Source organism: Marmota marmota, unplaced genomic scaffold (genome assembly GCF_001458135.2).
Source record: "Marmota marmota marmota unplaced genomic scaffold, marMar, whole genome shotgun sequence".
NCBI lineage: Eukaryota > Metazoa > Chordata > Mammalia > Rodentia > Sciuridae > Marmota > Marmota marmota.
Genome location: NW_026000019.1, coordinates 263,324 through 278,684, shown reverse-complemented (window position 1 = coordinate 278,684; position 15,361 = coordinate 263,324). Strand labels below are relative to the sequence as shown.

General features: G+C 35.3%; 1 protein-coding gene across 8 annotated transcripts in view; it reads right to left on the bottom strand.

Annotated features, from left to right (window-relative positions):
• Positions 1-15,361, bottom strand: part of Kcnt2 (potassium sodium-activated channel subfamily T member 2) — a 361,454-nt gene that overhangs the window by 189,933 nt on the left and 156,160 nt on the right. For all 8 annotated transcript variants that reach the window (XM_048809800.1, XM_048809801.1, XM_048809804.1 and 5 more), the window contains 2 exons: positions 2,536-2,716; positions 1,208-1,372 (listed from right to left, as the gene is read on the bottom strand). In XM_048809800.1, coding sequence (XP_048665757.1) covers positions 1,208-1,372; positions 2,536-2,716 — 346 coding nt within the window. The remainder of the gene's footprint in view (positions 1-1,207; positions 1,373-2,535; positions 2,717-15,361) is intronic.

Here is a 15,361-nt window from a genome sequence, read left to right as displayed (position 1 = left end):
CTCTGTGGTCTGACCGGTGTGGAGAACCGAGATGGACCGCTTCCTTCCCCCATCTCAAACCCAGAATTCAGCCCTGAGTACGGTGCTTGCACGGCTGGCAGAAACTGCAGCGCTGTATCCCTGCGTCGCTATCTCCTCGTTTCCCAGCGCGCGCTGCAGACTCTAGCCGCGGGGCGATTTGCTGAATAAGCAGTGTTACCCTCCGTGTGACAAACCTCTCGCGTTTGAGTCCCCGTAGCCGATCCTCGTGCGATGGAAATCCTTCCTCCAGGTTCCGGAGCACCCCACTATTGCTGGAAATTCCTAACAAGATAGCCTTTAGCCGTCCTGACTTGTCATACTCCCACACAGTGAAGCAGCACATGGGGGCAATGCACTCCCCTCGCCGCCATCTTCCTCTCTCTCTAAAATAAGTTTTTTAAATGTAAAAATATAGTATTTAAAAGCTCTAAAAAATATTCACAAATCTATGCTTTTCCTTTTAATAAAGGAAGAATGAACAAACATACTCAGCAATGTCTCCATTACCGGAACTATTTAACCCCATGACAATGATATATTAAGGAAGGACCAACAAATCTACATTGACCATGTATCCTGAAAAGTAGAAATATCCAAGGATTTCATCTGCTTAGGCAAATTAAGAAACTCTTCTGAATTCGTGTTCTCGATTCATCTAGTTACTGTACAATTTTGGGTCATTTACTGCTACTATAAATAGTACCTAGTTATACTCCAGGAGACAAACCAACAAAAATAAATAAATGAATAAAGAGGAACTTCCAGACTTCCACATTTCTAGCAGCAAAACTTCATGAAATTCTGTAGCATTCAAGTGAACAGATGATATTGAAATGGTTCCTTCATTGTTTTATTATACTTTATGTTTAAAATTCACTGTTTCATAAAAATGTCATTTATGTTTTATCCAAGGGAGAAAAAGCAACCATTTAATTCAAAGAAAATCTTGCTTTCTGAATTAACATAATTCCATCTGTCTTTTAGTGTAGACACAGAAAGAATCTGAAAATGCTGTTTATTCCTCTAGCATTTTTTCTATGTTCTTGGCTATATTTGTAGTTCTTCATTTGCTCTCTATACCTTTGGTTGTATAAATTAAAAACCTCCAAATGCAGGCTGCACTGTGAGTTAACTGAATTTGATAATATATTAATAGGTATGATCCAGTATCATGCATTAAATGTACCTGTAGTCTTGGATGAGCATAGAATTCATTTAAAAAATCCATAAGTAAATCAATCTTCAGTGAGCTGACGCACAGAACAACATGCTTTTCAGTCTGAGCTCTATGTCGACTATAATTGCCACCTGACTTTTGTCTCTCCATCCACAAATAGGCCAGCTGTTCGAACTGTAATATATTTTCGAAATGTGAATGAATAACATCATACATGAAAATACAAAAGAAAATCAATCTAGTATATGCATCATTTATTAGGTACAGTCAATTTCTTAGGTGAAGTCATTGAGATTCTAAGTATTCTCTTCAACAACAGATTTGTCATATGATTTCTTCAGAGATTATAAGTGTCTGCCATGAGTTTCAGGTATCTAAGGAAATAAATTACCACAATTGTGTTACTATATCACATCAGGCCACTAAAAGGCTTATGCCTCTATTTATATACAGAATAATGTGATAAGTTATGCCATATGCTGAGCGAAATTGTCAGCATCCCTCCACATTCTCCTGTCAAGTTTTACCCACATGTCATGCAATGGGAAATTCCCTTATCAAGACACAAAAGCCACACCACACCCTCATCAGTATCTGGAGGAAGTGGAGCGAGCAAGGGAAGAGTATAAGGAAACAAGACATAGAAGGTAATTTTTGTGGCTGCAAAGGATGTATTTAGATACACTCATTGCCAAAATTGTGTAATGAACATGCAAGTTTAATTTACACTTCATCATATCTCTGTTCTGACATGCTCACTTAGGAGCACCCAGGGGTCATTACAAGAAAGAGTTGGCAATTACTTCTATTTATCTTAAGTCAAATTTTATATCCCTATCCTTTTGCAACCTACTATTCAGGTCCCAAAATGCTGTATACTAGTTGTAATACCATGTTCAAATTTCGGTTTAGTTGAACATAAATAATCAACTTCTAATCCATTGAAGTTTACTGCTTTTAGGTTTATTTTCAAGAGTTGAGAGAAATTGACCCTTCACAAATTTGTTTCTTTAGTCTATCATCCAATAATAGAATCATAGTGTCCCATAATTAATGTGATTTAACACTGTCTATATAAAGAAAAGCAACTCAAAAAATTAAAACAAGATGTGAGCTATCAATTGTGTCTGAAGGAAGAAAACACCTCACTGTTTCTAATAAAGCAAAAAAAATGGAATTTCTGAAATAATTTACATAATTGATTAGATATAATAAGAGAATGTGGCGGTATATTACTGCTAGATGAATAAGGCACCCAGTATTTTTATTAAAATATGGAATATTCAATTTTACAAGACTTTGAACACTTCTATAAAATTTAGCAAGATTATATTTACCTGTATGGGTAAAACCACAAGAGCAACACAGATCATAGCAACAACAAAAAGCTTGGAAGACCACGTTTCAGGAGTGACGTCCCCGAAGCCCACAGTAGAAAATGTCACAATGCAGAAATAAAGGGAATCAAAGAGATTCAGCTTCTTTCCTATTCGTTCCAAATGTTGGATTCCACAAATGCTAAAGAAGCAAAAATGCATTAAAATTAAAACTCTGCAAATTGAACATATTATTTCTCACAATTATTATTTTGAAAGTCAAAGCACATTTAATAAAACCATTCAACAGCTGATCTCTTACATTTCATAATATTTTCCCCAGAGAAATATAATATTGAAGTATTTTATATACTAACCAGATATAGTCTTATTTTGAGTAACAGCCAAAAATGTTAGCCAAAATATCATAAAGTATATTTGAATAATGATTCAATGAATGGAGTTAATTTCTTTGGATAACACACAAAGATACTGAAGGCATGTTAAAGAAACAAAGGACAAGAATTTGTTAAATCTAATTTCTGTAAAAATATCAAAAGTCATTTTACTGTATATATACAAAGTCTTGAGTTAACAATTATCCAATGCTATAGTTTGTTGTCCCTGACAAAACACATGATCAAATTTATTTATCATTGTAATTATGCATTAAGAAGTGGGACATGTCCACTCTCGGTATGGATTAATGCCTGTGGGAGTAGGCTTTTTTTATTATTTTATAAAGGCTGCAACAAGATACAATTCTGTAGGAGTAAAATATAACATCCTGTATTTGAGTCCAAACAACCAATTCTATCTCTAGTGACAACAGCACTACATGTTTGGTAAAAACCTGTCAAATGAATTATGCTTCATGAAAGGACAGAGAGAATGTGTAGGGAAAACAGGCTTTTTAATCAACCAAGAGGAAAACTAAGAATTTAGCTATTCCTACTGGATATCCTACCATGTCCTGAAATATAATTATATTATATAGAAGTAGGTTAAATGAGAGCCCTACAAAGACTTTTGGTCCAGTCAACCTAAGGCCATGCAGAGAAGGTATGGAACCTAGGGGTGTACTAACTAAGGTATAATGAAAAACTTTGAACATTTAACATGGAAAAAAGAACTCCAGTGAAGATGGTAGCAAACTTCAAAAGTACTATCATGAAAAAGAATCATGCCTTTTATAACGTGAGAATAATGCAACAAAACACCATTTTGCAAGTAGAGAAAAGGTCTTCACTAGGACCATCACTGAGAGCAATCATGTAATTGCTCTTAAAAGTTAAATAAAACCAACTGATAGAGGTTACAGAAAAATAAATCCAGTATTAATATAAGGTAGAATTTTCTAAAAGTTAGATACAGCCACAAAAGAAAAGGCTGGGACAAGGGAGGACTATGGAAGAAGGGTGTGACTACACTAAATATGGTACTAATAACTCAGGAAAGGTTGGACCACATTAAATCCTATCTCTTTCAAAACTAAGGACCTAGTATAAAATAAAAGGAAATTTTTAAAAAGCAGTCATAAAACATTTTAGATGAGTTAAAACAGACAGACTTGTCACCAAAATAGACTTGAGATGACAAAATGTAAATGTAAAGGAAAAATTAAAAAATAGAAGTCATTTGCCAAGGCTGTAAATGGGAAGAGCTTGAAGCCTAAAAGCAATGGGATAAAATTCAAAGAAAAAATGTTCACTTTTAAATTAAAAAAATATATATATTTAAGAGGCCAATTTAATCTCTGCAACTAGGAGAAAGGAATTATATCTTTAATATAGGGTTCTGTGGTCCAATATAATAGCCACAAGCCAGATGTGACTACTTAAATCCATTAATTAGATTGATTTTAAATTGGGAAACATTGAAAATTTACATCTTCCATTGCATTATCCACATTTCAAGTATTTAATAGCCATTGTAGCTAGTAGCTACTGTCTGGATATTTCCTTCGCTGCAGAAAGTTCTACTGGAAATTCTGTTTATATTAAACAGAATAGTAATTCAATAATAATTGAATTCAGAGAATGCATTAGATGAGGTAATAGAAGAGCTGAGAGACCAAACAGATGGTTGTATAGCAATCCAGAGACTAGCAACAGCAAGAAGCCATTACAATCCCAAAGACAAAGTGCAGAGTCCAAACCCCAAGATCACCTGGAACAAGATGGAACCACAGCAGGAGTCTTGAGTGGAAGAAACATACAAGAAGCCGCCTTTGATGAATAGATACAATATAAAGATGGGGAAGGGAAGAAATTGACCTTTCTATTCAACCAGCCAATCTCCCTCCAAACCCTCTAATGGCTGATCACAGACAACAGACATGTGACAAAGAGACCTTGGAAATACAGCAAATAAGGATTTGATCTTTGTTAAAATGGATAGAGCCAGGAAAAAAAAAAAAAAAGAAACAAGTCTGAGGTCAAACAGGATAAGGCCTGGTACTTGTCCTACTATGTCCTCATGTGGCAGAAGGGACAGGGACAGGGAAATCCCTTTTGCAAAGATATTAAATCCATTCTTCTCTCTCTCTCTCTCTCTCTCTCTCTCTCTCTACTGGGGATTGAACTCAGGGACATTTATTCACTGAGCCATATCTCCAGCCCTTTTTGTATTTTATTTAGAGACAGAGACTCATTGAGCTGAATTGCTTAGGCTTACTTTAAACTTGTGGTTCTCCTGCCTCAGCCTCCTGAGCCACTGGGATTACAGGCCTGCACCACTGCATGCAACCTTAAACCCATTCTTGAGAGCTCCAAGAAAGTGGGCTTTAATCCATGGGAGTGTTCTATTATAGCAGCACAAAGTGAACTAACACACCAAGTGACTCTCAAAAGAAATCCATAAATGGGACAATCATCTAAGCAAAGCCATTAATGGTGTGAAAGTAAGAAACTGTTACAATGTACCCCCAAATTGGAATTGTTAAAATGGCATTAGAAATATTGCTACTACTAGTTTCAAAAACCATTATGACTAAGAATGATAAACATATTGTGCATGTTGGAGAGAAATACAGCAACTGCAATATGAAAATTAGTGCATAATTGCTATGATTTGAAAGATGACATTCTCTCCAAAAGTCACAGTGAAACATAAATCCTCAATGAGGCAATATTTATTAATGAGGCAATATTTATTAACAGGTGGGCTGTTTAGGAGGAAATTAATCATGAGGATAGAGCCTGGATAAGGCTGGAGAGAACTAGCTAGGCCCTATTAGCCTATCTGCCTTTTCTCATGTGAGAATAAAGAAAAAAAAAAAAAAACACTATTTTGAAAGTAGAGAGAAGGTCCTCACTAGATACTAAACCTAGGGGGTCTTGATCTTGGACTTCACAGCCCCTAAAACTGTCAAAAATAAGGTGCTTTTTGTTTGTTTGTTTCTTTGTTTGTTTATAAATTATACAGTATCAGGTATTCTTATAGCAGCAGACCAAAAATATGGATAATAAAGGCCATTCTAATGAGTTATTAGAAATGTGGAATATTTTATTGGAAAGCAGAGGAACGACCATCCTCATACAAAGTGGTATAACTTGGCTGAAATATGTTTATGTCCTAGTACTTTGCAGAAGGAAGGAAGAACTTAAAAGTGATAAACTAGAATATTTGGCAGAAGAAATCTCTAAGTAAATGCTAAGGGTGCTGCATGGTATCTCCTGACTGCTAAAATGAGAGAAGAGTGAAATGGAGTAAAGATGGAATTTATAATCAAAAGGGAAGCAGAACATAAAGATATGGAAAATTCTCATCCTGACCAGATTGCAAAGAATAAAAATGGTGTTCAGGAGAAAACTCCAAGGGTGGGAGAATGGTAGGGACAGAAGGAAGCCAGATGCCAGTCACCCAGACAATGAAAAAGTAATTCTGAAGGTATTATGGAGCCCACTCTGGAGCAAAGAGGTTTCAAGGAAGGAGCCCGAGATGCCTGTGGCACTTTGTGCCCAAGGAAACCTCAATTGTGATCCCTACATTCTAGCACAGTGCTCCTGAGCCACAGGTGTGGCTCACAGGGGCCCAAGTGTAGCCTCAGCAGGCACAGACATGGCTCAGGCTGCTGCTCCAGAGGATACAAGTGGTCAACCTCAGAGCAGGCATACAGTGCTGACTCCGCGGGTATGCAGACTACATGAGCTAGGAAAGAAGGGCTGCTTCTACCTTGACTTCAAAGGATGTTCTGGACGGCCTTATGGCTCAGGAGATGTGCCATAGTGGTGCCACTAGGGAAACTCCTGAGACCCACTGGTGGAGTTTCTCTTGGGACACCTTATATGTAGAGCCACCAGTGTGCCTGAGAGAGCTGGAACTACCAGATTTCAAACTGTGAAGTCCACTTTGTGGGATGTATCAAAAAAAGCCAAGGAAGTGGGAATCTCTCAGTGTCTTAGTGGCCAAGCCCTTTCTAGAATGTCCAAAACTTATAACATGTAATCAAAGAAAATTGCCCTCAAACCTCAGGATTTAGTGCTGTTTTCCTCAAGGACTTGATGACTATACAAGATAAGACTTTTGGAGCTATTGGGAAGAAATGAATGAACTTTACAGGAGAGTCAGATATGAATGTGGGGGAATCCAAGGTGGAATTCTATGGTTTGAACATTTGTGTTTCTTCCAAAATTTATGTTGAGACCTAAATTCTCAATGCAATACTATTAAAAAATGGGACTTGGAAAGTGATTTAAGTAATGGGCAGAGGCTTCATGAGTAGTACTAGTGACTCTATAAAAGAGCTAGGGAGAATGAGCTAGGACCATTTTTGCCCTTCTGTTTTCCACCATGTGAGGACATAGCAAAAAGGGACCATGGTGGAAGTAGACAGAAGGTCCACACCAGACAGCAATTATGCAGCACCTTGATCTTGGACATCCTAGAACCTGGAGCTGTCAGAAATAGATTTATGCTTTTATAAATTACCCAGTATCAAATATTTTGTTATAACAGTAAAATGAACTAGCACAAAAATAGAATACAATTCAGGAGAGAAAAAAAAAGAAAGAAGGGTGGGAGAGGATAAATAAAGTACTGATACATGTTACAACATGGATAAACTGCAGAAACTTGCTGAGTAAAAGAAGTCAAATGCAAAAGAACACACATGTTTATGTTTATATGAAATATCCAGAAAAGAGACAGAAAGCAGATTAGTGGTTGCCTGGAACTGATGGTGGGAATATGGAGATGGAAATGTTCTAAAACTGGATTGTGGTGATGGCTACAAAACCCTGTAAATATGTTAAATTAGGATTGAATTTACACTTAAAACGAATGAATTTCATAGTGTATAAATTGTGCTTTTATAAAGCTGTCAAAAAAATCAGTGTGTGGTTTTGGACACCCACTAGAGCTTCTGTGTACAACAAGCAGACAGCTCAATTATGATGGCGATTCAATGTTTAAATCCCAAAATTCATTTTCCAGTCTTTTTTAGATATTCTCCCTGTTTGTCTATTATATATCATAAATATTCAGTTGTCTAAAATCTCTAAATATATCTATCCCTCCCGCCCTTGTAACATCAAAGTCTCAGGTGGCGAATTGTTAGGCAAAAGAATAAGTACATATGTAGATCATTCAAGAAACAGAAGAGGGGAAGGAAGGCACTTATTTTAATTCTGAAAGAGAAACTGTTCTTGTTTGGGGTTCTTTTGATTTGTTTTGTTTTGTGTTTTTGGTTTTTGGTTTGTTTTGTTTAACTCCAGTTGTCCAAAATAGTTCAGGAAAATTGCCCTTGTTCTCTGCTTTGGAATTTTTTGTGATACACAAGAACACTCAAAACAGAAAATTGATTCATATCAAGTTTATTCGCTCCGCTACTCCTGGGCAATATTAACAACTTAATTGTGAAGCTATTCAGATGGAAGTCTAGTATAACTAAAGAGAAGAAATGTATAACAACAGATATTTTTGTGAAGTTAGGCCTTTTGAAATGTTATATATAATAAGATATATCTGAGAATGTGAACAGGTTATACATAACTTTTAAGCTTTATTAGAAAATAGAATAAAGAAAGGAAGATAATTAAACCAAGTTACAAATTTCTAAGGAGTCAAATGTTATCTGAGTTTGTTACATTTTCCTTGACTGGTTATCTAGACTTAAGTTACCAAAAAGTGTTCTACTTTGCTTCTTGGTCTTAATCTATCCATTCATTAACGTAACTTACTGTTAATGGCCATATTCAAATTATTTAAACACAGCTTGAAGACAGATCAATAACAGGTTCAAAAAGGCTAATGGATTCTCACTGATTAAAGTGAGAATCTCTAATTTGTGTTATAATAGATTATTATAATAGCTGTCAAAATAATCAGGTCTCCCTAGGTTCATCTCCCCTTGGCAATAATGATATTGTTTCTCCTGTCAAGATGTGAAGTCTGTATTTCCACCTCCTTGAATCTAACCTGGCTTAATGCTTTGATCAATTGCTGAGTTAATCAATACCAGTAATAGGTTATAGGTTATAAGATTAGGAAATATATAAATAAAATACATAAATGAAATAATACAGATTACAGGATTCTAAGATAAGTGTTATAAAATTAGTGATGTTAAGTTACCTTAGTTTGCCCTAGTTATAAGGTAGAAGAAGTAACCAGTAAAGCAGAAGAAGTAGCAATAAAATAATAATACAATTTTAAGTTATAGGATTTAATGTCGCTAGCAGTAAGACATAGACAATATAAGGTGATAAGTGTGTGCTCATAGGTTAACTGTAGTTATAGACAGGTACAGACAAGCATAGGTTAAGTCACAAGTAAGTATAGGCCAATAAAACAAGAGTTAAGTATGAAGTGTAGTTATAGACAAGCCTAAATAGATATAGCCATAGTAACTCCAATTTTATGATTCCCATGTGAAACTGCTATATAAGCAGTTTTTAAGAAGTATTTTTTTAAAAAATTGTTTTTCTGTGCTTCATACACCTACAAATGTACTCGAACCCAGGATGTACAACCACAACTGTGCTCAAACCCAGGATGTGACTAATGATTCTGCTCTACTAATTACTTTTCTCAGTCTTTGTATCCTGCTTGCTGGCAATTCTCAGATTCCAAAGGATGTGGTTTTCTTCCTTAAATATTGGAACCACAGACTGCCCAGCACACTTCTATCAGAAAGCCACTTGGGCTCTGGCAGTAGTGTCCCTGGCCAGGAAAAGATAGATAAAATGAAATTCTTTGATTCATTTCAAACTCAAGCTTAGTGTGTTTTCTGAGTGGTGTCCCCATAATACAATAAATACGGTAGAAATAGCATTGTGTGATTGCAAATACTAGGCCTTAAGAGTCCTTGCCAATTCTTTCTCTTATTCTTGAATCCCTGAGACCACCATATTGAGGACTCTGGTATGGTCAATGGAAGCCATGGATTAATGTATTGTCTACTTGAGGCCATGTGTTCAGCCAGCACCAACTGCTAGACATGACAGTGGGGTCATCTAGAATCCTTCATTTGTCAGGCTATCAGATGACTAAAATCAAAAGAGTAATTGCAATTGAAATTAGCAGAAAGCTTAATTACTAACCACAAAATTGGAAGAAATAACAAATTCTACTGCTTTAAGGCACTACATTTTGGGACATCTTGTTATTCAACAACAGATACATGCTAAATATTGAACTATAGATTCCAGCAAAAGGATCTAATTTATTTTTGTATTTTTGAGTACGTTAGCTCTCCTTCACTTATGGTTTGACTATTTATCTAGCATAACATATAAACCTTGTCCCCTATATGTCTACCTTTTTTCAATCTATTCCTGAAATCTCTCTTTCCAATACTTGACATATATCCAGTTTTTTTAAGAACTACCTCAGTGGGACTTTCTTCATGAAGTCTGTCTTGAACCCCAAGGTACAGAGTTCCCTCTGAATTTCATGTATGTATAAGTTCATGTATTGGTTAGGTGAACTTTTACAACAATATGTACATTTAACATTTAATATTTATCACCCCTACTCAACTATCATCTACCCTGGTAACAATAATTTTTATCTATATTTTAATTTCTGACAGTATAACAGTATTTAGCACAAAATACACAATAGCCAAAAATGAACAACAACAACAAAAGAACTGGTTAAACTCTTCTCAAATAATATAGACTAGACTCCAAAAAATATTTCATGGATATGTATTGATTTCTTATTACTGCTTAATAAATTCCCTAAAACATAGCAGCTTTAAACACTATCAGTTTATCATTTTACAGATTTCTACAGTTGTCTGAGAAACTTCTGTGGTTTTCTTAGACTCATATATGTGACTGTGTTCAGCTCGAGCTCTGGCTGGAGAGCAAGCCCTGCAGTGGCTTCACTCTTGTGCTGGATGGTCAGTATTCAGCATTGGTGAGAGTGCCTCAGTCCTTCCTCATGAGTGCCTTGTATTCTCGTGGTGGTTTGACTGGCTTCCTTGCTGTTATCAGAGTAGCACTCCAAAAGGATCAAGATGGATGATGCAAGTCCTCTCAAGATCTAGATTTTATCTCCTTTGTTCTATATCAAAGTACATTACAGACCTACTCTGATGGAAGGAGTGTGCAAATGGACTCAGTCTCTTCATGAGAGGAAATATACTATATTTATAGCCAAGTTTTTAAATGTGACAAATCATATAATTGACAGCATCTCTCATAATCTTTAAAAATCTTAATAAGATATATTTTGCTTTGTCAACTGTAGTCAAAGGATTTAATTTCCTTAATATAAATTCATACTTAAAATCATTTATAAGAGTTTTTGGAATCTTTATGTAAAATGTTATAAGGGTCACACCTTTGTTCACAAATACCAAGGCCATTACATTTTTAAAGGATTTTTAAAATATCTTCTACAAAACTAAAGATTGTTTTTGTAATTTCTGTTAAAAATGACACTGGAATTTTGATAGGAATTACATTAAATCTATAATTTTTTTTTGCTTTGGGTATCACTGACCTCTTAATAATATTAATTCATTTAATCCATGAACATGGGATATTTTTATACCTATTTGTGTCTTCTTTAATTTTTTTTTCCAACAGTTTTTTGTAGTTTTGAATTTCGAGACCTTTACCCTCCTTGACTGATTTTACTCTTTTTGTGCTATTATAAATTCAGTTGTTTTCTTAATTTCTTTTTTAGATACCTTGCTGTTAGTTTATAGGATCATAATTGCTGCATGTATGTTGAGTTGGTGACCTGCAATTTTACTGAATTTGTTTATCAGCTCTCATCTATCAGATTTCTCACGGTATTTTTTGGGGTTTTCTACATAGAAACTCATGTTATCATCAATAGAGACAATTTCACTTTTTCCTTTCCTATGCAAATGCCTTTTATTTCTTTTTCTTGCCTAACTCTTCTGGGCAAGGATTTCTAGTGGTATATTAAATAGAAATGGTGAGAGTGGGCCTCCTTGTATTGTTCCAATCTTAGGGGAAACACTTTCAACTGCTCACCACTGAGAATAATGTAGCTGTGAGGTTGTCATATATGGTCTTTCCTGGGTTGAGCTGTAACAGCATTCAACTTGAGGTTTAGCTGAAGGAAAGCTTCATGATAGCCTTATATCTACCACCCCTCAAAAAGTCAATCTCATAGAAACAGAACAGAAAGGTAGTTACCAGATGTTGTGAGGAAAAAAGGCATGAGAAATAAAAAAAAAAAAATGTTGATTGGAAGGTACACAGTTTCAGTGACTATAGTTAATACATTATATATTTCCATACTGTTAAAATCAATTTTAACATGTTTACCACACAGGACAAAATTATAAATTGGTTGAATGATATGTTAAGTAGCTTAGTTGCATCTTCCCGTAACGTATACATAGACTCAAACATTACATTAGATCCCAGAAGTATACCCAATTAATATTGTCAATTAAAGATAATCTTCTTAATAAATACCATTTTCACTAAATAAATTTAGTTCCTCTATCCAAGTGAAAAAATAAGGCAGAAAATACAAGAACAGAGAAATCCTTTTAAATTGTAGGCCAGATTTTCTTTCTTGTTTGTAAATCTTAATGTATTTTTATCACGGTCAGGGGAAAAAATCCCAAAAACGTTTCTGGCTCTCCAACATCTTTAAATAGAGTCCTGTTACTTATACCTTCTAGGCACACTGACCTATGTGCTGTTCCTTAAACATGCCAAGCACGCACCTAACTCTTTTCTCAACTTCATCCCTTAGATTTGTAATACATGCCCCAAAGTTCAAATTGAATCATAAATTTCCTTCCTAAACATGCTCCTCTCACTCTTAATCATCAGTTCATGATAAATCTAGTTTTCCAGTTGCTTAGGCTAAAACCCTGGATTTAGACTCCCCTTTGCTCATAACTTACATCCATTCTCAGCACCTCACTGTATTTAGTTTCCAAATATCCAAAATCCACAGTCACTACTCACCCTTTTACTGTGACCACAATAAGCCAACCATCATTACTTCCCTGAACTGTAATAGACACTCCCAGCCTTGAACCAAATAGATTAACATATGAAAACTTGAGTCAGGCCTTGTTATTCCTCTACTCAAATGCCTGATGTGATTATTGCACTTAGAATAAAAAGTAGTGTTCTTTCATTTTCCTAGCTCATTACCTAATCTGACCCCTCACTGTGTCCTTAACGTTTACTTTTTACTCTTCTTCTTGTGGTTTCTTCTTTTCCAGAAACACTGGCATTATTGCCAAGCACACTTATGGTAAAGACATTGGCATTGTCTATTCTATCTGGCTGGAACTCTACATACCAGACAATCCCATGACTAACTCCTTACATTCTTTAAGTCTTTACGAAAATGCCACTGAATCTATGAGACTTATCTTGATCATCACATATATGTCTAATCTTTTGTAGGTTATTTACGTTCTTTTAAAAATATCCATTTATAAGCCAGGCACAGTGGCTCGGACCTGTAATCCCAGTGGCTCAGGAGACTGAGGCAGGAGGATTAGAGTTCAAAGCCAGCCTCAGGAAGGAAAAAGTGAGGAGCTAAGCAATTCAGTGAGACCCTGTCTCTAAATAAAATAAAAATAGAGCCGGGATGTGACTCAGTGATTGAGTGCCCCTGAGTTTAATCTCTGGCACCCTCCCCCCAAAAAATTCATTTATAGTGTTTGTTATCCATGGCCTGCATTCCTGATGGTGGAGGCCCATTTGTTTCTTCTTCAGTATTACCATGAACACCCAAAATAGTGCCAAGCACATAATAATGTTCATTAACATTTTTAAATGAATAAATGAGGATCTGATCATAAAATACATAGACTTCTACTGCCTATATTTAAATGACCAAGACATTTTTCGTGCTTAGATATAAAATAAAAATAACATATGAAAGAAAAATAAAAGCATGCAAAACTGTTCATTAGACTACTGCTTTCACTGTGGAATCTAGTATGACTAGTAACAAGATTAGAAACTTTTTAGTGAATAAAACTGGACTCTTAACTCACACAAAACAAAAAAATTAACTCAAAGTGGGTTGAAGATTTCAGTGCAAGATCTTAAGCTCAGAAACTCCCAGAAGAAACATAGAGAAAAATACTCTTTATATTGGTCTTGGCAATAATATCTTGGATTGGCATCAAAAAATTAGGTGACAAATACAAAAATAGACAAGTTGAACTAATCAAACTGAAAAGTTTCTGGGAAGAAACAATCAACCGAATGAAATGGCAAACAAAGAATAAGAGAAAATGTTTGTAAAACCATCTATCTGTTAAGAGTCGACCCGGCTCCAAAGAGTAATTTCCCCATCCCCCGAGAGAGCCGCCCAATGGTGAGCCCTGCTGACTCTCATGATCCTTACCCACCAATCAGACTACTAACTTCCCCGTCCCCCAAGAAGAGCTGTCTAATGGTGAGCCCTACTGACTCACATATCCCTTACCCACCAATCAGAAAGCACCTGGTGCCAACTGTCAAACCATTAAACTGTTAAACTGTCATAACTGTCAAACCGCCCCCGGCCCTATAAATATGCAGAGCTATTCCTCAATAAACTGGCATTTTCTCCAACGACAAGCCTTGTTCTCACTTACACTATCCAATAAGAGATTAATTTCCAAAGTACATAATAATCTCCAACAACTCAATTTCAAAAAAAAAAAGGAGAAATGTTCAAGATCATATTTACATGAACTACCTAAAATAGTCACACTCATAAAAGCAGAAAGCAGAATGTTATCTACTAGTAACTGAGAAAAAAATGAAGAATTGATCATTGGTGTTCATTGCTCAATGGATATAAAGTTGAAGTTATGCCAGATGAGAACATTCGATTCAGGAGATAATATAATTATCTCTTGTTAACATAGTGCCTATTACTAATAATAAGGTAGTGTACATTTTAAAATTAGTTAGAAGGGTAGTTCTCATAGTAAGATTTGTTATGTCTCTCTATGTCACAAACACACACAATTACAAAGAACACAACAAAAGTTTCTGCAGGTGATGAATATATTTAGTATCTTGATTGTGGCTTTGGTATCATAGGTGTATGCATAGTCAAACTCATTGAAATGTAAACATTATTTTTATCCACTGATTATATCTCAGTAAAGCATAAAATAAATACTTCTTTGCCAAATGAGGCAGGTGCAGTGCTAAATAAATCTATTAAACTTCCCACAACCTTTAATCAATAGCAAATCAGATTTTACTGTCCCTACTAATGAGTGTCTATAACTTCAGCATTTGTATCAGTTAGGAATATTTAAAAACTATGATAAATGAAGAATTTGTAAATATGAAATGCATGTGATGTGCTTAGTGAAACTCATCCTAACTGGTATAATGTACAAATAAAATTAAAAACTGGCTTGTTAATTATAATTGAC